General features: G+C 39.9%; 2 protein-coding genes across 2 annotated transcripts in view; both read left to right on the forward strand.

The window, feature by feature from the left end:
• FADS6 (fatty acid desaturase 6) overlaps window positions 1-12,730 on the forward strand; it is a 32,454-nt gene extending 19,724 nt beyond the window's left edge. The window contains exons 4-6 of the mRNA XM_070739967.1: window positions 3,341-3,528; window positions 6,478-6,657; window positions 9,018-12,730. Of these exons, the coding sequence (XP_070596068.1) occupies window positions 3,341-3,528; window positions 6,478-6,657; window positions 9,018-9,167 (518 nt within the window). The 3' untranslated portion in view covers window positions 9,168-12,730. The remainder of the gene's footprint in view (window positions 1-3,340; window positions 3,529-6,477; window positions 6,658-9,017) is intronic.
• A 12,205-nt stretch (window positions 12,731-24,935) lies between these two features.
• The window catches only part of FDXR (ferredoxin reductase), a 46,483-nt gene continuing 44,753 nt past the window's right edge, over window positions 24,936-26,665 (forward strand). Inside the window, exon 1 of the mRNA XM_070735952.1 lies at window positions 24,936-25,072. Within this exon, the coding sequence (XP_070592053.1) occupies window positions 24,991-25,072 (82 nt within the window). The 5' untranslated portion in view covers window positions 24,936-24,990. The remainder of the gene's footprint in view (window positions 25,073-26,665) is intronic.

The raw sequence follows: 26,665 nt of genomic DNA on the forward strand, positions 1-26,665 counted from the left end.
TTCACAGTGTTAACGTTGAATGCAATTAGCTCTCGTCGTTAATATTGTCTGTCATTACAGCTCACTCTATGTGGCACTCTGCCTTTAAAAGAATAATAATAGAACAAATAAAGATAAACCAGTGGCCTAAATCTTCTTCCGAGAGATAAAGCTATTCACCCAGCAACTTGCAACACAGATTATATGATGTCTTATTGGATAAGAACCTCTCTCAAATCCCTTTGCTCCTGTTTAATTAAAAAAAGAAAAGAATCTATACTAAAAAAAGAGAGTAGATTTTGAAAAATTATAGTCAAGTCCCTGGATTTATTTTAAAGGAGAATTTCAAATTTGATCAGAGAATAAGCATCGGGGAAAGCAGCATCTGATCCCTTGAAAAATTAAATTATTACCTCTCCCAAGTTACAATGTGTGTCCTAGAAGGGAAAGCCTTTATTTTCTTCTCTTGGGTGTTCCACCCATCAAAAAATAGCCTAAAGGACAATGTTAACTCCTCCTTTCAAAGCACAAAATCTATGGAGATGATGAATCATCCAGGTCATGGTTGGCCCAAAGGTATTTTTTTATGGAGGCAACTGGATTATCTTGTTTTTTTCCCTCCTTTGAAGACATTTTGCTTCTCATCCAAGAAGCTTCTTCAGTTCTGACAGGGTGGTGGGGAAGGGAAGGATTTATATTCCTTGCAGACACCTAGTCATTTACATCCCTTGTAGAGGGTAGTTGAGGCCACCTGGAGTGTCTTCAGGGTCCCCTGAGTAGGCCTCCTGGTTCCTGTAGTCTGCAATTTTTTCCTCCAGAAATCCATTCCTACTCCCACACCATTCAAAAGGTATTCATCACAAATTGTATAGTTAAAAGCCTGTAGAGATTCTCAGGTCAACCAGGGCATGGTTGTCCCAAAGGTCCTTTTTCTGGAGAGAACTGGTCTTTCATACTTTTTCCCTTCAAAGACTTTTCTCTTCTCAGACTTTTAGCTATAACAACCACGTGCCCAAGTAATAGACTGCAGCTGGTATGGCTGGGATCGGGCTTCCGGTAGTGGAAACTGAGATGCATACGGGTCTCCGTGCCCTGACACGTGCGAGATTTGGCTTTGGCGCATGCACAGCAAGCGAAATCTTGCACGAGGATGATCTCACGCACAAGGTTTTGCCAATTTTCAGTGATTCCTGTGCATGCATGTGTCATGCGCGGAAGCAAAAAAATTGCCCAAAATTGGCGAAGTCTCACCTGCCTGAGCATCTTCGTGCAAGATTTTGCTTGAGGTTTTGCAAATCTCGCCACAATAGACATGTGCGCTCCCGCCGGACTTGCATGCCCCCGCAACAGTCCCGGAGGGCATACCGCTAACGGCCGGTAAGTGGAACGCCCGCCTGCATGTGACCATAGGGATAGTGCAATTTATTTTTTTATTTATTTTAATTGGACTTGTATGCCGCCCCTCTCCGTGGGCTTGGGGCAGCTCACAACATATCAATGACCAAACAGTATACAATAATACAGCTAAATCCAATTAATATAAACAGTTAATTTAAAACATTATAAAAAGGCTAAACATTAAAATCATTCATACAGTTACAGCTGTAAGCATACTAAACATTCAATGGCCAGAGGCTGGGATCTGATGTCCCCAATCCTGACGGCATAAATAGGTTTTCAGATTCTTACGAAAGGCAAGGAGGGTGGGGGCAGTACGAATCTCTGGGGGAAGCTGATTCCAGAGGGCTGGGGCCCCCACAGAGAAGGCTCTTCCCCTAGATCCTGCCAAATGATATTGTCTAGTTGACGGGACCTGGAGAAGGCCGACTCTGTGGGACCTGACTGGTCACTGGGATTCATGTAGGAGGAGGTGGTCCCATAAGTAATCTGGTCCAATGCCATGTAGGGCTTTATAGGACATCACCAACACTTTGAATTGTGCCCGGAAACCAATTGGCAGCCAATGCAGTATGCGGACTGATGAAGAAACATGGGCATATCTTGGGAGGCCCATGACTCCTTGCGCGGCTGTATTCTGCACAATTTGTAATTTCTAAACACTTTTCAGAGGTAGTCTTTGACTTACAACAGCAATGCTCATAAATGAAAAAATTGTCACTTTCCCCCCTGCCATTGGAACTCCAAATAGTCACTGTGAACTGTTATAAGTCAAAGACTACCTGTAAAAGATATTGAGAAGAGATCAGAGTAAACATCTAGCCATTTCTTACTACCGGTAGTGACTTCTTTAGGTAAGGTCTCTCAATTTCCTTTTCCAAGGCTGCGTGCCCGTTGGGCTAAGTATCCATTCCTTTGACAAGTCTGGAATGCCCTTTCCCATCCCGATGGTTCGTCTCAATAAATACTCCCTCCCCTTTCTCAGTCCCAGAGCAATTTTTTTTTTTAAAAAGTAACTTTTATTAAATTGTTTTAAAAAGTATAATCAAAAAAGTATATACATTGGTATATTTGCAATACAGTGTTTCCTTGATTTTTGCGGGTTCGAACTTCGCGGAACGTCTATACCACGGTTTTTCAAAAATATTAATTAAAAAATACGTCGTGGTTTCCCCCCCTATACCACGGTTTTTCCCGCCCGATGACATCATATGTCATTGCCAAACTTTTGTCTGCCTTTAAAAAACATTTTTTAAAATAAACTTTAATAAATAAACATGGTTTAAATGGTTGCTAAGGGAAATAATCTAAATGGTTGCTAAGGGAAATTGTAATTTAGGGATTTAAAGTGTTAAGGGAAGGCTTGGGATACTGTTCATAGCCAAAAATAGTGTATTTACTTCCGCATCTCTGCTTTGCGGAAATTCGACTTTTGCGGGTGGTCTCGGAACGCATCCCCCACGAAAATTGAGGGAACACTGTACTTGCAATACACAAAGAAAAAAACATACACACCAAAACAAACAAAAAACACCATGGACAATTACAAAATTACAAATAACATTAAAAAAAAATCTCATCAATATCCTCTTGAGAGGAGGAAAGTTACAATCTTGTTGGATATCAAATTATTTTCTGGTGAATAGAAATCATCGGCATTCACTATTGTTCTTTTTGGTTATCAATGTCTTCTCTATTGTTATTTTTTTAACTGCCTTCTGTACACTCTTCGTTAATTAATTTAGTTACATAAAGATTTTGTCTTCACAAAAACAGTTGTATTTACATCATATCTCATCTTTCTGTCGATAAATACATGTCTTAGCGCATTGTTATTATCATATTTCAATTTAAACTTCTATTTCTCCTCTTAAACCAATCAGAGCAATTTCTTATACTTTTTGTTTTCCTACAAAAACTGTAACAAGAAGAAACGTGGCTTAACCTATTGTCCTTTCCATAGGTTTACTCACAGAAGTAGAACTGAAAACTGCCATTCGTACTGTGTGTTGTATATTCATTGGTCTGTATGCCCATTGTTGGCTGCTGCTTAATGTCTCAGGGTTCCAGTCTATCTGGTCTGCACTCGGCTGTATGTTGATCACCCGTGCTCTCCTTGCCCATGCATACATCCATGTCAACATCTTCCAGGTAAGGCTATCAACCCTACGTTGTATGAAGAAATCTATTAGATTAGCATCTCTTGGCATAAGCATCCTGGATTATAAAAGTGCAGATGGTTTCCCTTTCAGTATATTCTGGTTACCCAGACACGCCCTATGTCCCGATGCTGCTTATAGATGAAGTATAAGTCTCCCCTTATATAGAGCACTGGTGAGACCCCATTTGGAATACTGTGTTCAGTTCTGGAGACCTCACCTACAAAAAGATATTGACAAAATTGAACGGGTCCAAAGACGGGCTACAAGAATGGTGGAAGGTCTTAAGCATAAAACGTATCAGGAAAGACTTAATGAACTCAATCTGTATAGTCTGGAGGACAGAAGGGAAAGTGGGGACATGATCGAAACATTTAAATATGTTAAAGGGTTAAATAAGGTTCAGGAGGGAAGTGTTTTTAATAGGAAAGTGAACACAAGAACAAGGGGACACAACCTGAAGTTAGTTGGGGGAAAGATCAAAGGCAACATGAGAAAATATTATTTTACTGAAAGAGTAGTAGATCCTTGGAACAAACTTCCAGCAGACGTGGTTGGTAAATCCACAGTAACTGAATTTAAACATGCCTGGGATAAACATATATCCATTGTAAAATAAAATACAGGAAATAGTATAAGGGCAGACTAGATGGACCATGAGGTCTTTTTCTGCCGTCAGTCTTCTATGTTTCTTTGTTTCTACCCCGTTACAAGTGTATTTAGCTAGATTTTGGCCATCAGCGCAAAAGGTCCATCAAACTCTGATGGGCCATTATCCCTCAATCCATTCCCCGACTTATTTAAAATTTAAATATTACTAGTTTGCTCATATTAATAGATTTTTTTTTTACTTTGCTGCAATTTTAGATATTATACTTAATATAAAACAGTGTTTATGTTATATACTACACCTTGGGTTTTATATTTTATATGTTAGATGCAAGTCAGGTTGTTTTTACAAATGTATTTTAATGTATCTGTACTAAATTTTATTTATCAATTACTAGTATTGGTCTCCGAACACAGTCAATAGAATTGAACACTTGATTGGGATACTAAAGAGATTGAGAAAGGAGGCTTTGTTTAGAGAGACTGAAAAGATAATTGGAACAACTATTTTCAATGTATATGATATTCCTAGCTATATAATTGCACTGTGGCTATGATCTTGTGCATAATGTAAAAATAAGGCTTCTTAGAAGCAACGTGTTGTTAGTTGTGAAGTTGTGTCTGACACATCGTGACCAAATGGACAATGATACTCCAGGCCTTCCTGTCTATTATTATTATTATTATTATTATTATTATTATTATTATTATTATTATTATTATTATTATTATTATTATTTGTATGCCGCCCCTCTCCGAAGACTCGGGGTGGCTCACAACAGTAATAAAAAACAAAATAGTAATGGAACAAATCTAATACTAAAAAACATATAAAACCCTATCATTATTTAAAAAACCAAACATTCCTCTATCATCCCCTGGAGTCCATTTAACTCACACCAACCGCTTCCGTGATTCCATCCTCCATTTCTCTGTGGTCCTCTTCCTCTTTTGCCCTCAATCATTCCCAGCATTAGGCTCTTCTCCAGTGAGTCTTTCCTTCTCATTAGGTGGCCAAAGTATTTGAGTTTCATCTTCAGGATCTGTCCTTCTAAAGCTCGGTCAGGGTTGATCTCCACTAGCAAGAGTCTTCTCCAGCACCATAGTTTGAAGGCCTCAATTCTTAGTGCTCAGCCTTTCTTGTGGTCCAACTTTCACAGTCATACATTGCAACTGGGAAAAACATAGCACTTTTGCTGGCTATGTCCAGGACCAAGCATATTTTAATTTCTTGGCTGTAATCCCCATCTGCGGTGATCATGGAGCATAGGAAAATAAAATCTGTCACTACCTCCATTTCTTCCCCATTGTTAGAAAAGTTCCCCAGACCAAGAGAATAAAAGCAAAAGTCTTTATTAACAACATAATACAGAAAATATAGAAAGGCCCTATATGTTTCTTACACCCATCTATTTGGCATAGATTGAGAGGGTGCCATGATCTTAGTTTTCTTAATGTTGAGTTTCAAATCACCTTTTCCACTCTTCCTCCTTCACCCACATCAAAAGGCTCTTTATTTCCTCTTCACCTTCTGCCATTAAGAAGCAACATAATATAGGGCAACCATTTCATCATTCATTCTTAAGAGGTCTTTTTAAAATTAAAAAATACATACTGGGAAAACAGGAAAGTGTTTCTGACTGTCCTACAGAGACTTGGTGAGATATAATCTTACATACTCTTGGCGAGATTTGATTGCAGGTATTTGATTATATTATTGTTTTTAATTAAATGGTGAATATTGAGTATTTTGTCAGAAAGAGACTAATTTTTATTTGGGGAACTTGGATCTCCAAATGTTGCTGAATTCCCAGCATCTGTCTCTACTGGCTCTGCTGGCTGAGATCAGTAACATGTAGAGGGCTATAGGTTTTCCATCTCTTGTTCATACCTGTTGAAGTTTTTCTGCAAATGTTCCAGGGAATGGAATCTATGACATTGCAAATTGCAAAGAAATTGGAGAAAACATTCAGATGAACCAGGCGCACTGGTTAGAATGCAGTATTGCAGATTAACTCTGACCATAGCCAGGAGTTCAATCCTAACCAACTGTGGGAAGAATTAGTCACCAATAGTGCATTCAGCTCAAGGTTGACTCAGCCTTCCATCCTTCCAAGATCGGTAAAATGAGGATCCAGACTGTTGAGAGCAATAGGCTGAAAGTTATAAACCGCTCAGACTATGCTATAAAGCACTATGTAGCAGTATATAAGTGTCATTGCTATTGCTATTTCACAGTTTAAAGAATCCTTCTTGGCTAACGGCATTGCTATCCTAACAGTTTTGGTCTCCTAATGTCCTAATAAATTAACATTTGTGGTTGATCTTATAGCATATTGGTCTACCCATGTTTTCACCTGAGAAGAAGCCAAAACGAATCTACATGATGAGCTGCGGAGTTCTCAATTTGCCTCGAAATCCTCTGTTGGACTGGACTTTTGGACACTCGCTCATTAGTTGTCACGTGGAGCATCACCTCTTCCCAGGTTTTTCTGATAACATGTGCCTGAAGGTGCGAGGTTGAATGGCAGATGGGATGGGCATTTGGAAGGATACAGTGGGGCAAAATAAATTCCTGCTGAATGTTTACTTGTAAAGAAAAGTGTATGTGATTAAAAGCTGATGAGTTTCATGTTGGACAGTGATGGTGAACCTATGGCCATATCTGCTGGCACACAAGCTGTTGCCTTAGCTCAGCTCCAGCACACATGTGCGCACCAGCCAGCTGATTTTTGTCTTGCGCAGGGGCTCTGGGAAGGCGTTTTTGACTTCCAGAGAGCCTCCAGGGCACAGGGGAAGGCATTTTTGCCCTCCCCAGACTCCAGACTACTGGGCTCACCAGAAGTTGAGAAATAGGCTGTTTGTGGCCTCCAGAGAGCCTCCAGAGTGGAGGCAGTTTTCACCCTCCCCAGGCATTGAATTATTGGATGTGGGCACTCGCACATGTGCAATAACCCACGGACACATGTGCTTTCAGCACCCGAGGAAAAAAAGGTTAACCATCACTAATATAGGCCAAAATCCTATCCATCAACAACAGAAAAGAAAGTTATGTTCTTGATCAGAAATTAGTTTTTAGATAGTTCAGGTTGTTTTGAGATTGAAAGGGGGCCCTGGGCAAAAACTACACATCCTATGGACCTGAAATAACATTTTCTAAGAATAAGTTTCATTTATGAATGATAACAAATATATTTCACATTGGATAGTCTAATCCTTCCTTCTATGGATCATATATACAGCTACGGTAATTTGATTTAACTCTATAGTACTTTACATCACAAAATTGTTGGTTTCTCTTCAAGAACTCTTCATGTTCTCTTAAGGGAGCTAAAATGACAGGTATCTCAGAGGTTGCTAAATCACTCTGTTTATACTGTTTAATTAATACTTAGTTCAGTTGTATATGTGCTTGGAAGCACCCAATCTGGCAAGGAGGAGGGCTCAAATGTGGAGTTAGCCTGTTGAAAGGCTATGATCAATTGCCCAACTGCCCAACTTCTTGGAACCTTATTTATCTATTTGTTTCCAAAAGAAAGCTGCCAGTCAGGAGATTCCTGTTTTATAGATAGAACATAATAGTCACCACACTATAAAAAAGATGTTGAGACTCAAGAAAAAGTGCAGCCAGGATGATTAGGGAACTGGAACCGTTCCTTCATAAAACATATGAAGAATGGTTACAGGAACTAGGCATGGACAGTCTAGTGAAGAGAAGAACCAGGGGAGACATGATAGCAGTGTTCCAATATCTGAGGGGCTGCCACAGAGAGGAAGGAGTAAAGCTATTTTCAAAAGCACCTGAAGTTCAGACAAGGAATAATGGATGGAAACTGATCAAGGAGAGGTTCAACCTAGAAATAATTTATGTATGGTATGTTTGTAGGTATGTCTGCTTAAAAATGGGGTTTTCTCAACTACTTTAAATTTTTAAATTGTAAATTATTAGATTTGTTATGAATTGTTTTATTATGTTGTGAGCCGCCCCGAGTCTACGGAAAGGGGCGGCATACAAATCTAATAAATAAATAAATAAATAAATAAATAAATAAATAAATAAATAAATAAATAAATAAATAAATAAATAAATAAACAAACAAACAAACAAACAAACAAACAAACAATAAATAAATAAATAAATAAATAGGAACTTTCTGGCGGTGAGAGCGATCAATCAGTGGAAAAGCTTGCCTTCAGAAGTTGTGGGAGCTTCATCACTGGGGGCTTTCAAGAAATTTGTCAGAAATGATGTAGGGCCCTGACGCAAACATTCCACACGTGTGCCACAAGCTATATTGGTGAGCATGCAAGCTCAGGTCAGCTGACGGGAGTTGGGAAATAGGCTGTTTCTATTCTCCGGAAAAGGTGGAGGAGGTCCATCTTTTTTGGTGTCCCTAAGCTACAGAGCCTTTCTAGAAAGGTCCGGAGAGCCTTTGGGGGGGGGGGGGAAGCTGTTTTTGCCACACACCGCAAAGGCTCCTAGAAAGTATCTGAAGCCTGGGGAGAGCAAAAACTGGTGGGCCATCATGTGCTGGGAGTGGCGGGTCATGTACGCATGCAAGGGGGAGCCCATGGAATTATGGGTATGGGCACATGCATGCACGATCCCCATACTCCCCCCATTTTGGCATGCAAACAAAATAAGGTTTGCCATCCCTAGTGTAGGGTCTCCTGCTTGGGTGGGAGGTTGGACTAGTTGACTTATAAGGTATTAATCTAATAATAAAGTCCTGTTGTGTGGATCTTGTTTGTGCCTAACAAGATTTCTGCCATTTTTAGTGACCAGCAATGTTCTTTAGATTGGCTGGGCCTAAGAAAAAAAAATATTAACATTTACTGTAATACTAACCATATCTTTCCATTATATTTCAGATAAAACCTATAGTTTCTCAGTATTTGAAAAAGAAGAAATTACAATACAATGAGGACTCTTACCGGTCCCGCTTGAAGCTATTCCTGGACAATTATGAAGAACTGATGGTCCATGCACCTCCTATTTCTGAACTTGTGGGGATTCAGTAATGGTACTTTTATGGCTAGAGCTAGGGCCTTAAGGCAACATGCTTTCTTTTTCCAAGATCAATGCATTTAAAGTCCAAATTAAGTTATCAGGGGAAAAATAAGTATGTTATTTATGTCTTCCATATCAGTCAAGCAAAAAACTGATTTTTAGATACTGGATCCAGCTGCCAATGGGCCATAGGGGAAAATCAATAGTTCCAATTAATTCAATTGTACTATCTTTGATTTTCTTCCCTGCTGTAATAATCTTGCACACTGATATATTTAATGGATTTATTTCCACTCGGCTATTCTGCAACTTGAGGGAGGGAAACCTAAGGGCTATTTAACAGTCTTCCTCTTAAATTAAAATAACTTCCGAGTTAAAAGACATTCACGCAGTATAAACTTTGACAAACTCTGTGGTAGCTGTTTCTTTTCCTCATCTAGCAAAAACATAGGTCACTGCTGCTAACTGGTCTAAAATCCACACTGCAGAAAATGCAAACTGTCTTCGCAATATATGCATTTTTAGAAAAGTCTTCCTCAACTGGTGCCTTCCAGAGATGCAGACTCTAATTACCAGAATGCCTGCTAGCATGGAAATGTCTGAAATTCTAGAACATCTGGAAAGAACACTGGGAAAGAAATGTATTAGAGGAAGCTTTTCCTAGAGGTTAGAAGAAACATGGAAAAAATTGCACTGACTGTTGGACTGATATTTACATAGCTCTAATTCCATGCAAATTTATATGGTAAAGAGAAAGCTCCTGTCAGACGCTTCATGGATTTTCATTTTTTAGCACACCCTCAGCAGGTAGCAATCCCCAGACTGTTCTGGGATGCAAAGGAAGGTCGGGTCAAGAGTGTGCTTAGTAGACCTCCACAGAATATCAGGTCTATTAATATTATAGCAAGGTAAAACTGGTAAATCAAAAACCAGCCTGGCAGATGGCAGCAGTAAGCCACTTCTATACTATTACCAGGGGTGGGTTCGACTTCGCAACGGAAGTGTGTGTTTTGCACATGTGCTAGCTTTGCTCACGCGCCCGTCATATCACACAAAACATCTAGAAGTTACCCTGTGCGTATGCACAGTAGCCTTTGCGCAGGTGCAGAGGTTTTTTTTTGGCAAGCCATGGTGACCGGGAGGAATGGTTCGGGAGCGCTGACCGCCAGTCATCACTGCTGGTTCAGCGAGCGGTGGTAAATTTCCACTACTGGTTTTAAAGAATCAGTTTGAAACGGCACCAGCCTATCACTGACTGTTGCCAATTCCTCACTACATAGACCCATTATTGCAGCTGCCAAGAGTTGAGCTTGACCTGAAGACTTTACTAAAATTTCTCCTCCTTCGATAAGCCAAAAAAACCCAAAAAACCCTTATTTAAACCATGTTGAAGGAAATAGAATTGTCATTACCGGCGGACCTTTTCTTAACACAAATGATGCAGAGGAGGACTGTATAAAAGTTCCTGCTGACGAATGTGGTGATATTTATGCAAAGAGAGAATAAAGTCATTACTCAATCCACTTGTGTGGAGGGAGTGTGGTTTAATAAAAGGAACCATGTAAAAGCAAGCAGGTTAGGCAACGAAAAACAGCAAGTAGATATCCTTGAAAAAATATTTTGAAATAAACTCTTAACTGACTTGACGAGCTGGCATGGACATGGCCCCCATGTTCTTTAGCTAGTAAAAACTAGTTCTTATCTGTTTGGAAAGTAAACATGTTTATATCCACACATTTATGTTACAACATATAACTATTATCTACATGAAAATTATCTAAACAATAATGTGCACTGAAAAACTACACACACACACCACATACATACATACATACATACATACATACATACATACATACATACATATATATATATCAGGAGAATATTCTTTTCAAATATGTGTTTGAATTATGTATTTACATAATTAATTTCTAAAAGCTGGAATATTACTAAGAACTAAAGGGCTAATTGTGCATCAAGAAGAATTGTGCTATGGAGAACAGAGAGACCTCTTCACTATTCTGACAATACGAATCTGTGATGGATGAACTGATGTTCGTCCATCGTGTTCGAAGAGGACCTTGACATCTAATAGGTTGTGGGCTGTGCGCAATGTGTCTACAGGTGGCTGGTAAGGCCCATAGAGGCACAAAATGTTCTGCCACATGTTGGGCAGACGTGTGGGCCCCACTGTCGCAGCATTTGCAGCTCTGGCTTTGTGAAGTGCTCACTTCTCTTCTGCTATGAATGTTCTTCTGGCCTCTGATGTCTGGCAGCCTTGGTGGATCAACATGTGTCATGTTGGTCGGTCTTGTGCCAGGGTTTCCCAGGGAGGTGGTGTCGATATCGATGGATGAATTAGTGTGTGAATATATGTATCTTTTGAGCAGTTCTCATACTATACAAGAAAAATATAAGTTTCCTTTAGTTAAGTTTTAACAACTAGTGGCTTCATGCAGACATCTGGGTAGCTTCGTTGGCAATAAAACGGAAGTGATTTGCCAGTAACCTTTTGTTGAACGTTCTTTTTGATTTTTTAGCTTAGCCTACAACCTGCTGTATACCAGAAGAATCCTACCCTAATACTCAAAGGGCCTTATTCTACTTGATTGATTAGGGCGGTGGATGGACTTCAATTCCCAGAATTCCCCCAGCCAGTTTGTTGGTTGGTTGAATCTAGATAATTATGTTTATTAATTAAAACAAGCTTAACAAATCTGGTTCAAGTGTGATGTCTAAATCCAGTTATATACCTGAGTGGATAGAAAATGAAAGCTCCTAACTGATGTGTCTCGTTTATGACAAATGAAACAATGGTCATTGAAAGTCCTCCAAGAAAAGTCACATTCACCTGACCTTTACAAGCACACAAAATTGGTTTTTTTTTAAAATTGACACCTTTACATTTACAAATTTAATTACCAACGTGATTATCAGTGGTGGGATTCAGTCGGTTTGGGTGAACAGGTAGTAGTGGCCTGCCTGGGCGCAATCCCATCCTATATTGCTGGGGTTGTTTGACATCGCACGCATGTGTGGAAGGTGCACGTGAGTGAATTGCTATGTTTTGTGATGCCATGTACATGCGCAGATGGTGCACGCTCATCTTTCCAGTGCTGGGCGAACTGGTTGTTACAGTATGTGAAGCCCACCTCTGAGGATTATTAACATGAATATTTTCTGTGATGGCTCTAAAGACTTCCCCATCTAACAGCAGAAAGATTAAAAAGGGGGGAACATTATTCAACCCAGCCTGACTCCGATTTTTTTTTGTGTGTTAAATTAATTCCACTCCTATATGCTGCTAGCATAATTACAGTTCTGTTTAGAAATGGTAAGTTGGACTAGCTCTATCCTGTCTAGAACAAAGCATAACTAGGTGTGTATTTATTCCACCTAGCTGGAAGCAAATACTGTTAGGGCCGACAGTTTTAATAATTATAGCATTTCACTCTTAACAAATACTGAAATTGAATAAAATGTAATTTGTGGCTGGGTTCAGATGTCATGCTAAGCCAAATGGGATTTATTGGAAGCCAGCTGTGTATTATTTAATAAATCATAGTAAAACATATAGAGCAGTGGTTCCCAACCTTTTTTTGGCCATGCTCCGCCTAAGCATCTCTAAAACCCTGATGTCGCCCGTGCCCCCCCACCCCTGTGACATATATTTATTTATTTATTTATTTATTTATTTATTTATTTATTTATTTATTGGATTTGTATGCCGCCCCTCTCCGCAGACTCGGGGCGGCTAACAACAATGATAAAAAACAACATGTAACAATCCAATTTAATAAAACAACTAAAAACCCTTATTATAAAAACAAAACATACACACAAACATACCATACATAACTTATAACGGCCTAGGGAAAGGAATATCCTAACTCCCCCATGCCTGGTGACAAAGGTGGGTCTTGAGTAATTTGCGAAAGACAAGGAGGGTGGGGGCCGTTCTAATCTCTGGGGGGAGTTGATTCCAGAGGGCCGGGGCCACCACAGAGAAGGCTCTTCCCCTGGGGCCCGCCAAACGACATTGTTTGGTCGACGGGACCCGGAGAAGGCCAATTCTGTGGGACCTTATCGGCCGCTGGGATTCGTGCGGTAGAAGGCGGTTCCGGATGTATTCTGGCCCAATATAATTCTTACTATTCAAAAAGTGAATTCCTACTCACGCGGAGGAAGCCTAAAAGGCCATTAACTTGGTTTAAACAAGGTTACAATGGCCCCCCTCAAAAATCAAATTGCCCCCCTGTGGGGCGTATGACCCACGTAGGGAACTGTATAGAGCAGTGGTTCTCAACCTGGGGGTCGGGACCCCTTTGGGGGTCGAACGACTGTTTCACAGGAGTCGTCTAAGACCATGGGAAAAGACAATTTTTCCATAGTGTTAGGAACTAAAGCTTCTATATTGGCACCTTGGAACATATTTTTACAATCTGACCAATTAGGTGTTTACAGTGGGGGTGTCGCTCTGACCTTCTTGCCAATCAGTTTAAAGCTGTGTTGGGAGAATTGGCGCTGGACTTATGGTTGGGGTCACCACAACATGAGGAACTGTATTAAGGGGTCGTGGCATTAGAAGGTTGAGAACCACTAGTGTAGAGTCTTAACTAGGACTACTATATAGAGCTGTAAAAATCTAGATTGCCACAAGATGGTAGCAAAGAGATGTAGAAAACTCTTAACTCTTTCTGCCATTTAGTGGTCACTTGTATTTTTGCTGTCCATATATGGTAGTCCTAGTTTAGCATAATAGATAAATCCACTGACATAGATATGAACTTGTCATGCTGTTCTGTGCTCTACTTAATGCTTCAGCGGCAGCATTATGCAAAACACAAAAATGGGTTGGAAAAACTAGTCAAATAATAGTGTGAGATAAAGAGGGGAAAGAGATAAAATTATTTTACCTCAGTACCTTTCAATATACAGTAATACCTCGTCTTACGAACTTAATTGGTTCCCGGAGGAGGTTCGTAAGGCGAAAAGTTTGTAAGACGAAACATTGCTTCCCATAGGAAACAATGTAAAATGAATTAATGCGTGCAAAAAAAACGCCAAAAAACGCCGCTGCCCGGCTGTCACCTTTTGAAACAGCCGGGCGCTTCTCAGCGTTCTCCCAATGCCAAACCTGGAAGTTCGGCAAATGTTCGGGTTCAGGGGGCCGCCAAGAAGCCCCGCTGACCGGCTGTCACATTTTGAAACAGCCGGGGGGCTTCTCGGTGTCCTCCCGTACCCGAACGCCAAACCCGAACTTTTGCCGAACTTCCGGGTTCGGCATTCGGGAGGCCGCCGAGAAGCCCCCCGGCTGTTTCAAAAGGCAACAGCCGGGTGGCGGGGCTTCTCGGCAGCCTCCCGAACGCCGAACCCGGAAGTTCGGCAAAAGTTCGGGTTTGGCGTTTGGGTTCGGGAGGATGCCAAGAAGCCCCCTGGCTGTTTCAAAAGGTGACAGCTGGGCGGCGGGGCTTCTTGGCGGCCACCCGAACTTTTGCCGAACATCCGGGTTCGGCGTTCGGGCGACGGGTTCGTAAGACGGAAAAAGTTCAGAAGAGGCAAAATATTTCCGAACCCCGGGTTTGTATCTCGAATTGTTCGTATGGCGAGGGGTTCGTATCACGAGGTACCACTGTATTTTCCATCTTTCGGTTCTTGAAAATAATCTTTGTGTCTAAGTACTAAAAACCTTCTAATTAGATTCACACCCTGCTTTTTTATTTAAATTTCTTTTTCAGATTCTCATTCATTTTGTTTTTTCAGTAAACATTCTTTTTGAACAATAGGAACTTTACCAAATCCTTCTTTCAGTACTGTATTTCCATGTCCTAAAATTTCTCTGTCCAATTTCTTACTTTTATTAAATATATTTCAAAGACATAAACACTTATTTACTTGCTCTGTTAGTTTCGTTATGCCATTTATAATTAAAAATGACTAAAGAGCAGAACAAACAGAATCATAAGGGAGAAGGCACTTTTTTTTCAAATAGTTCTCTGGGGCAGTGTTTCCCAACCTTGGCAACTTGAAGATATCTGGACTTCAACTCCCAGAATTCTGGGAATTGAAGTTCAAATATCTTCAAGTTGCCAAGGTTGGGAAACACTGGCCTAGGGCCTTGTGAGTTATAGTTGGCATTTTGAACGTTGGTCAATTTTGTCCTGGACAAAATTTGATTACCTTATTCAAATGATTATCAGTAATTTTATCTCAACATTCCAAACACTTTTCAAAGACAATTTATCCACAAACTGTGTGTTACTGAAAGCCAAGCAGTTGTAATTATGTACTGAAATGGCTAGAACTTCAGGGACAGGACTAGCTGAGACATGAACTTTTAATTGTATAAAAATATTCCTTGATGGAAATGCTTGAGTGCAGAAAAGTACACAGTTCCTGGATCTGATTTTTCAAAGAGCGTACAATCCTATTTGACAGAGGCCAAATCCTTTTGCTTGTCCTTCCTTTTGCTTGAACAACAGCAACTGCTGCTAAAGCAGAGAGGCTAATTTTACTATTGCTCAAGTGGACATTCAGAGAGCTCCCTTGATCATATTGTTTAACACCACAAGGTCAAGGTTTTTGGAGCAAGGCCAACAACACCCGGGGGACACAGTGCCCTATCTTGACCACAAACCCTCACATATAAAGAGCACACGGGGAGGACTTCCGGGAAATGAACTGCGGGGAAAACGAAGGCAGATGCAACATTTCTTTCTCTAGTACATAATCTATTGGCAGAGAATATATCAGCAATCAATTCATATTTTAAAAGAGGATGATGCAGCACTGAATAAAGCTATCGATGTCAGATAGTCAGAATCAAAAAGAGGAGAGAAAAAAAGCCCATAGCAATGTTTCTCAACCTTAGCCATTTTAAGAGGTGTGGACTTCAACTCTCAGAATTCCCCAGTCAGCGATGCTTGGCAACTGGCATGTATTTTATTTATTTATTTACTTATTGGATTTCTATGCCGCCCCTCTCCAAGGACTCGGGGCGGCTCACAACATATAATGCACAATATACAATATCTTGAAGCCAATTCATTAATTAAAAAATCTAACACCCCCCCCCCAAAGCATAAAAAAACAATCAGGAAAGACTTCATGAACTCAATCTGTATAGTCTGGAGGACAGAGGGAAAAAGGGGGACATGATCAAAACATTTAAATATATTAAAGGGTTAAATAAGGTCCAGGAGGGAAGTGTTTTTAATAGGAAAGTGAACACAAGAACAAGGGGACACAATCTGAAGTTAGTTGGGGGAAAGATCAAAAGCAACATGAGAAAATATTATTTTACTGAAAGAGTAGTAGATCCTTGGAACAAACTTCCAGCAGACGTGGTAGATAAATCCACAGTAACTGAATTTAAACATGCCTGGGATAAACATATATCCATCCTAAGATAAAATACAGAAAATAGTATAAGGGCAGACTAGATGGACCATGAGGCCTTTTTCTGCCGTCAGTCTTCTATGTTTCTATGTTTCTATTCCATTCATTCAACATTCTCTTGACACATTCATTGGCCAGGGGGCAAGGATCTAATTTATGATTGATGTTGCATTGTCCTGGGGCTACGTGATCAATATTTGTAACTTTCCCAGCTGGCTTCTGACTCTTTAAAAGAGCCTTGGTGGTGCAGCAGTTAGAGTGCAGTAATGCAAGCTACTTCTCTGCTGATCAACCGCTGCCAGCAGTTTGGCAGATCGAATCTCACCACCGGCAAAAGGTTGACTCAGCCTTCCATCCTTCCAAGGTTGGCAAAATGAGGACCCAGATTGTTCGGGGCTCTATGCTGACTCTGTAAACCACTTAGAGAGGGCTGTAAAGCACTGTGAAGCGGTATATAAGCCTAAACGCTATTGCTATTGCTAAGCAAAGTCAATGGGGGAAGCCAGATTTGCTTAATGACCAAATGCTTCACTTAACAACTGTCTTGCTTAACAATGGTACTTTTGTGCTCAATTGGGGTCTTATGTTGAGGACTGCCAGTAATTAAAATTAGTGCTAACAAAATCAGCAGTTATTTGATGAAGTCAACATGTGTGTGCGTAGCCTGCAGGGTTTCCACAATATTGTTGCAACAATAGTGTCCAGGTGGGTGAGGGAGCAGATTGTTTTGGTACTTATGCGTATAATGAAGCAATGACCTAACAGCCACTTTAAAATGCAAAATCTCCGCCAAACTTTTTATTCCTGTGAATTTTGATGGGAAATGCAATTATAACTAGCTTCTTGACATTGGCAACTACTACACTTAGCTTGCATCTATCACATACAGGTAGTCCCCGACTTACGACGTCGATCCATTCCTACGGGGCGTCGTAAGCCGAATTTCCGTGTAAGTCGGAATACTGTATTCTGATTTACATGAACGACGGCAGCGGCGTCTTCAAGGGACCAACAGCCGGTCCTTCTCGGCGCTGCGTTGCTGCAGCCTCCGAGGCCGCCCACCGCAGAGATCCCCTCGCCCGAACGGAGGCGGCAATGCAGCGCCGAGAAGGACCGGCTGCTGGTTCCTTGAAGACGCCGCCGCCTCTTTCGGGCGAGGGGATCTCCGCGGGGTCTCCGAAGCTGCCACCCACCGCAGAGATCCCTTCGCCCGAATGGAGGCGGCAGCGGTGGCTTCGAAGCTGTCCCCGGGTCGTCGTAACGACAAAACGTTGTACGTCGGGGACGACGTAACCCAGGGACTACCTGTATATGAATTCTGTCAATTTGGTGAGCAATGAAAACAACTAATGCACAATGAAAACAACTACCAGTATACGCCTGGAGTCATTAGATCTTTCCCCCTGACCAACGACTGTTCTTTAGTGTGTTTTATGGAGTGAATGATAATGAATGTTTTAAATTCTTTTAGGATTTTTAGGGTTTTTTAATTATATTAATTGGATCAGATGTACAGTACTACTATGTTTTTATATATGTTGTGAGCCACCTCAAGTTCTCGGAGAGGGGCGGCATATAAATCTAATTAATAAAAATAAAATAATAATAATTAAAAAATCACTTTAAAATGTCAGCTGAAATCCAAGTTCAATCATACAAGATATTTGTAGTTTGCAGCACAAAACAGACTGTTTTTACATAAAAGTCTTCAGTTTCCCCAGCTACTTACTAATTAAACAGAAAACTGTCAATGTCAGGGCACCACAATCTGTGGTACATTTTTCATTATTTCTATGGAAGTTGTAAATATTCATAATTCTGCAGATCAAAGCTCACCCGATGAAATACGATGTGGCAGCTATGTGATATATTTTTAAAAGATAGTTTACGTAACCTTGCGTTATTTTTCCATGGATGGATTATCTAATGGACCTTTTAGGAAGTTATTTTTGGCTCCAAGGCCTTAAATAAATAGCTTCTTTTTTAAAAAAGGCATGGTCTGGAAACAAGAATAGTTCTGAGATGGGCACAATATACTCATCCTTCAACATATGAGCCTTTCCCAAACTGGGGTGACTCAGAAAGCTTCAAGTACAACTCCCTGAACTATGGCTGTAAAGGAATGATTAGAACTACAACCTCATAACCTCCATAGGGCATCAAGCTTGTAAAGACTGACACAACAGATGATTGCCAGGGGTTTTTGTCGTTGTATTATTTTATGTACTTAATTGAAAAACAGAGATGTATTTTCAAAAATCTATTACCAATAAAGGACAGGTAATTACTGAAGCTACACACTAGAACGGTGATGGCGAACTGTTTTTGGTTCGGGTGCCAAAAGGATGAGTGTAGGTGTGTTAGCATGCATGCACGTGCTCACACCATTTCCCCTCGCCTCCCATGCATGCACATACACCCGTACAACCCCTGCGCAGACGCACAGGCCTCACTGAAGCCTAGGATGGTGAAAAAACGGCCAAACAGGCAAACAGGAAGTTCGGAAAAAACAGACTTCCAGCTTGCCCATTGTGCTGTTTTTTTCCACTCCAGAGGGTTCAGGGAAGCTTCCTGAAGCCCCGGAGTGTAAAAAACAGCATTATGGGCAAACCATAAGTTTGTTTTCTGAACTTCTGGCTTGCCAGTTGGGCTGTTTTTTGCACTCCCTGAACCCTCCAGATATGGCTCCATATGCCACCTGTAGCATGCGTGCCATAGATTCGCCATTATGATACTAGAACATTAGTAAAAGATTTCAAGCAGAATATAGTTTTTGGGTCTTTACTGTCTGCTGATTTTTCTGATTTAAACAATTTATTAGATTATAGAATAAAATACAAAATACAAAAGCAAATAGTAAGACACAGTGGGGAGGAAAAGGGGAAAAACAAGTGAGGACGGGAGGAAGGGGGAAAAAAAGCATTGACTTCCGACTCTCTGTTGCAGTAGAATAAAGCATTGACAATCAAACACCAACTTTTAACTTTTCCATAATAATATAAACTAATCATTTCTTTTTAAAAAAAAATATTTAAAACAAAACACATAACACACAAACATACAAGAAAAACGCACACAAGGGTGCGTTTATGGGTGGTCAAGTATCTATCTTCTTTTTTATATGCTTTGTTGAAGATCCCCATTAAAAAAAATTCTGGCCTTTTCTCTATTTTTTCTTTTCGAATTTCTGTTAACCATTTCCCTATCATATCTCAGTAGGTTCTTGTTTTAGTGCATATCCACCATGCGTGAAAAAAGGATCCTTTTTCTTTTTTACACTTCCAACACAACGGTGATACATTTGGAAACATTTTTTATATTCTCTGGGTGCTAAATGCCAACGGTAAAACATTTTGCATTGATTTTCTTTAAATGCAATTGACCTGGTGATTTGCAAATTAAAGGACCAGACTTTTTCTCATTTATCTAATTCGATCAAATAACCAAAGGCTTTTTTGCCCAGCTGATCATATTTTCTTTAACTATCTCCACCTCCATTTCATAGTTAATCAAAAATTTACAAATTTTACCAATTAATTTTGTATCTCTTCCCAATATTATCTTATCTAGACCGCTCTTTCCCACTTGGAACCCAATTCCTGCCTTATCGTTTTGATATACATCCTGAATCTGTAAGTTTGTCCACCAATCTAAAGTTCTCCCCTTTTCTTCTAGTTCTTCTTTTGTTTTTAATTTGAATTGTTCTTTCAACAATTCTTTGTTGAAACTAATCATTTCTATAAGACAGAATACATTTTGTTTTCATAATTTGAAAAAAATAAGTACATATATCGGTTTGGTTTATATGTTAAAGGTTTGGTTGACGCCAAAATGCCCACTATATTATTACAGGAAGTCCTTGACTTACAATGTTTAGAAACCTTAAGATTACAATAGCATTGATAAGTCACATATGACTATCACAGCATCCCCATGATTCTTCCTGTTAGAAGAATTTCCAGAATAGAAATGGGAGGGAAATGGGGGAGAAAAGTAAAAAAAAAAAAGCAGAAATCCATTTGTGTGGTGACAAAATTCAGATAGTTGAATTCTGACCTAACATTAAGCCAAGACCTTAAACTACATTTAGTCCTCGACTTATGGCAATTGAGCCCAACTTTTCTGCTGCTAGGTGATACATTTGTTAAAGTGAGATTTGCCCCATTTTTCAACCGTCTTGCCAGTTATTGAGTGATTAAGTTATTAAATCACTGCAGTTGTTAAGTTAGTAACATGGCTGTTAAGTGAATCTGGTTTCTCCATCGACTTTGCTTATCAGAAGCTCACATGACGGCAAAACACTGCAACTATCATAAATACGGACCAGTTGTCAAGCTTGAATCTTGTGACCGTGGGGATGTTGCAAAGGTCCAAAGTGTGTCACGAAACAAACTATTGTATGTTGAGGACTACTTGTATTATGATTTGTTGAACAATCCGTTGTGATCGGTTTTACAAATAAAGTTAAGCAAAAACAAATTGAATTATGATTTAGCATTCTGTTCAAAGCAGAACATAGAGGCTACCATTCTAAATTAGTAAACTTGAAAATAAAATGACAGTTAAGGGAACTCACAGGCAAACAATGCATAAGATCCGAATGGACATTTCCATATATCTAATGCAACTTACTTTTGGCAAGTTTCATATAATTCTAAGTACAGTGGTACCCTGACACTCAACTGCTTTGAAACTCAATTTAATTTGATGCTCAATATATTTTGATATGAAAATTTTGTCCTGGTACTCATCATTTGGTACTCAACACACAAGCTAGAACTTGTTGGTGCCAACCGCCTTGTGACTCATTACATTATTCCTTATGGGAAAAAACCGTTGGGTACTCATCTCATTTCCTGGAACTAATTAAGGATGAGTACCATGATTAACAGTGCTAAGCTTCTGTCCACAAAAAATTGTTGACCAGATTCTCCATCTGATGAGCTAAGGAAAGGCTTGTTTAGTGGCAAACTCTTTCTGTATTTTTCAAGTTGCCAAGGTTTAATATGGAAATTGGGGGCAAGAGACATCTCATTAAAATTATGAAGAATTTACTGAAATTGCAGAAATTATATAAACATAAAGTTCAAAGAAGCCATTTGTCTGGTCAAAACTAATCTGCTAAATGCAGTAATCCAAACTGAAGAGGGTTGGCTAGTTCCATTTGAATAGTTCACTACTTCTCTAGGTACTGTAACTGGATCCACTTCTGAACAGTTTATTATTAGGAATAACAATTTGCATTAAATCAGATTTGCCTTTTTCTAACTTAAATCCATTATTCCACATCTGGCACTTTGAACTAGGTTATGACCTTTTTTCCATGACATCCTTTCAAGTATTTGAAGAGAGTTATCGTGTAACTCCTTTCCAACCTTCTCTTTTCAAGGCTAAAGTTGCTCAGCTCAATCTTTTTTCACAAGCCCTTTTTCTGATCCTCTAGTTTTTCTCATGGCTGTTATCTAAATTTGTTTCAGTTTATCTGAATCCTTACAGTGTAGTGCTCAGAAGTGACTACAGTAATCCAGATAGGATCTAAACAAAGCAGATCTATGTTTTTTATTCAGCCTCAAAGACTTTCAAACAAACAATTCTTGGCACACTTATATAAAATACAGCTGTTTTTCTTTTGAATAGATTCTTGGAGGAATTTTTTTTCTTTGCACATTTACATTAAATGTAGCGTAAGATTGGTTTCTTATCTGGACATGCTTTCCTTGTTTAGCTAAGTAGAAAGAGCAAAATAATAATAATAATAATAATAATAATAATAATAATAATAATAATAATGAGGAGGAGGAGGAGGAGATGGAGAAGGAGGAGGAGGAGAAGAAAAAGAAAAAGAAGAAGAAGAAGAAGAAGAAGAAGAAGAAGAAGAAGAAGAAGAAGAAGAAGAAGAAGAAAAATGCGGAAATTGTATGTAAAATCATGACAGAGTACAGTATTATGTTGCACTGGACAGAATGTAACTGTACTCTGAAAAACTGCATAATTTTCCAGCTCATTTTTTTTCTTCTGGATTGTTGATCCCTACTCCCTATCACTGGGTTTTATCTGGCAAAAGGACAAGCCTTGTTTTTTGTCCTCAGGTCTTCAGTCTGGGACCATAGCCTTAAAATCAAATGCTCTCTGGCTTTCTGAATGTTTTGGTTGTGTTTTAAACTGGGCTATTTCATAGCAGTAGTCATTCAAACATTAATGTACTGAGACCTTATAAATTATCTGTTCTTTCTTTCCTTATTGACAGATTTGAAAATGATTCTTCCCCTGACCCCTCTCAAATCTATAGTCATGGAAGTCTGTAAATCATATAATTCCTCATACATTTCCATAGTAAAATTTGAAATGTAAGAAAGCACATTGGGATTGATTCTATATTATTGCTAGCATCTGTTGTTGAGGATAAAAAAAGTATTGGAAAATATTGCAATTGAACGGATAGACTTTCTGAGTGGTAAAAAGTAATTTCATATCCATGCAGACCTAACTACTTTACAGTCTGGCAGTATTTTGCTATAACTTTGGACACAGATGCCCAGAAAGTTGAACATTCACTGTGTCCTCTTCTCCCCCATTTGTTCTCCCTTCCAGTTATCTGTGTCCACCTTTGCTTGTTCAGACATCTGGTAACCCTAGGCCAGTGACAGTGAGCCTTTCCCCCCTCTGGTGCCGAAAGCCTGTGCCATGCACTATTGCACATGCGCGAGTGCCCACACCCATAATTCAATGCCTGGGGAGGGTGAAACTGCACCTCTGCTCCCCTGGAGGCCAGAAATAGCTGGTTCCCCAACTTCTGGTGGGCCCGGTAGGCCCGTTTTTCACCCTTCCCAGGCTCCAGTGACTTACCTTCCCCATCCCTCTGCACTCTGGGGGCCCTCCCCACATTTTTGCCATTCCCCATCCCTCTGGAGGCCCTCTGGAAACCGAAAATGGCCTCCCTGGCCTCCATGAGAGCTGAAAATCAGCTGGCCGACATACCCATGCGCATTGGAACTGAGCTAAGGCAACGCTATCGTGCCAGCAGATATGGCTCCATGTGCCACCTATGTCATGCGTGCCATAGATTCGCAATCATTGCCCTAGGTTAACTATCAAAGCCATAGTTTAATATTGTATATCATAACTGACCACATATACACAGCATAAATGTTAGGCTAGTTTATAGTTCAATGCATTATGAGAATCAATAAATGCTCTGTCTTATACATAGGCAAAAAGAATCGGAACACAAAATACAAGCTTGGAGGACATGGCCTTGTAGACGACCCTCACTCTGTCAAGGACCTTGGAGTACTCATATCTAATGACCTAAATGTCAGAGCCCACTGTAACAACATTGCTAAAAAGGCACTAAGAGTTGTTAATTTAATCTTCCGTAGCTTCTTCTCTGGCAATATTACACTGCTAACCAGAGCATACAAAACATTTGCTAGACCAGTTCTCGAATACAGCTCACCTATATGGGACCCACACTGCATTTTGGACATTAATACAATCGAAAAGAGTCCAGAAATATTTCACAAGAAGAGTCCTCCACTCCTCTGTTCGCAACAGAATACCTTATTCCACCAGACTTGAAATTTTGGGCTTAAACAATTTAGAACAACATCACCTTCAATCTGATTTAAATGTAGTTCATGAAATCATCTTCCATAATGTCCTGTCAATGAATACTTCACTTTCAACCGCAATAATACATGAGCAAACAAGAGATTCACATTCAACCTAAACCGCTCCAAACCCAATTACAGATAATACGACTTCAGCAATAGAGTGATCAATGCATGTATTGCACTACCTGATTCTGTGGTTTCTTCCCTAAAAATTTTAACCTTAGACTGTCTACAGTCGACCTCACCCCGTTCCTAAGAGGTCTGTAAGGGACTTAAGCTCACCATTGCACCTACCGTCCCTATCCTACTGTCCTATTGGCCAAATTTACCTGTACCTACTTTGCTTATGTTTATGTTTATACCAATACCAACTATCTTGTACATGTTTGACAAAAATAAATAAATAAATAAATAAATAAAACAACCATGATTTTATTAAATTGTTATGGTTTTTTAACCCCATTTGCAAACCCAGCTTATGCAAAATCGAAATAACCTAGTTACTCAACCTACGTTTTACATGTTTCGTTGAGTGAAGCATACACGGTACTACTAAGAACGGAGTGTACACTCTGCGTTCCGTTTCGTAGACTCTCGATTTCCGGATTGGTCAATAAAGGTCTCACAGCAATCGATCTGATAGGCATTTGACTGGATCATGGGGGCGTGGCCAAACAATGAAGTTTTCCGGCGACCGGTGGGCGGATCTATGCTAATAGTATATATTTTGCCTCCTATGATTGGCTCCCTTGCGTTCTGATGAAAGCCGGGTAAAAGTGGCGGGGTAAGCGCTGTGGTTTGACGCTGTCACGCCGCTCTCCCGATGAGCCGTACCGGGGGGATCCTCGGCTGCGGCCGCCGTCTTTCTGCGCTCGGGATTTTGCCGCCCAAAAGTCCTGTAGCTGGTGAGTGATCTCTCATATTTTGCTGCAGATTGTGAATCTTAACGGGGGGGGGGGGATTGCAGAAAGATCTGGCAGTCCAAGAACAAACGGGAGGCTTAAAAACAGTGAGATTCCAAAGGGGCGGAAGGCTATGGCTAAGGATCGAGAGAGCCATAGTCCAGTCTCCTGGTCTTTGCAAAAAATATTAAGAAAACGTAATTACGGTGAAAGGAAAAGGGGGCGGGAGAGTCTGGGTTTTGGGAAGATTGGCTGGATCAACTACGCTGGGTCTCCCGTTCCCGCTAGAAAAGCACTTCTGGGACTGGTTGTATTTAGAGTTCAGTTTATTTATAAAAGATCAAGTCGAAGAAGTTGGTCCAAATTGAAGGAGGTAGGGGGAAATATAAGTGGGGAGGCCCAATCAAGCGTTTCAGGTGATAAGGGGAGAAATGGCCCTCTGCAAGTCGTTTGCCTTACAGTGCCTATGGTAAGGATGATGAGCTCTTGATGAGACAGGTTGCAGTATCAGCACAAGGAGATTTTATAGTATGGTGCTCTTGTGAAAAGAAAAAAGATTGCCATTTCTCCCTGTAAGTCTTTATATACAGTAGTACTCAAAAAAATAAAGGGAATTCTTAAACAACAGAATATAACTCCAAGTAAATCAAACTTCTGTGAAATCAAACTGTCCTCTTAGGAAGCAGCACTGATTGACAATCAATTTTATTTTGTTGTCAACACATTCAACTTTGTAAAAAGGAAGTATTCAATGAGAATATTTCATTCATTCAGATCTAGGTTGTATTATTTAAGTGTTCCCTTTATTTTTTTTCCACTTGAGCACTACAAGTTTGTAAACCCAGGAGGTTGGCGTGATGCTGTTGCTGTACCTTTGCATTTTTTAAAGCAGAGTGCTTAATTTGCAAATTAGCAATAGCATTTAAACTTATATACCACTTCACGGTGCTTTACAGCCCTCTCTAAACGGTTTACAGAGAGTCAGCATATTGTCCCCAACAATCTGGGTCCTCATTTTACCGACCTTGGAAGGATGGAAAGCTGAGTCAATCTTTATCCTGTGAGATTTGATCTGCCAAACTGCTGCCAGCTGGTGATCAGCAATAGTAGGTTGCAATACTGCACTCTAACCACTGCACCACCAAGGCAAATTAAAATATGCAGCCAACTTTTTGGAGGATCTCTATTATAATGCCTATTTCAGAATGCTGGCATTGTAGTCCTGGGCCAGGATAGTGGTGCCATAGTGTCTAATGCTGCTGAGGAGTATTCCTGACATTTCCTGAAAAGGTACAATTGTAAACAACTGTTGCACGTATACATATTTGTTTATGAACGGCTAGTTCATTTAATGAAACATAGATATACGTACCCTTAAGAGAAGGGAAGGAAAAGTTTATTGTTGGGTTTAAAGATCAATTTGGCTGTCCATTTGGTGGGAATCATTTGTACATAGTCTTGGCTGACATCAAATCAGGTTAATAAAGAGCCTAAGAAGAATGTGATCTCTAAGAATTGGTTTGTTTCGTAGTTATGATCTCCAAAGCCGTGGATACGTTTGAACAAGAATGTTCAAAGGTCACATACTTGGGTTAG

The sequence above is a fragment of the Erythrolamprus reginae genome, chromosome 2, assembly GCF_031021105.1.
Source record: "Erythrolamprus reginae isolate rEryReg1 chromosome 2, rEryReg1.hap1, whole genome shotgun sequence".
NCBI lineage: Eukaryota > Metazoa > Chordata > Lepidosauria > Squamata > Dipsadidae > Erythrolamprus > Erythrolamprus reginae.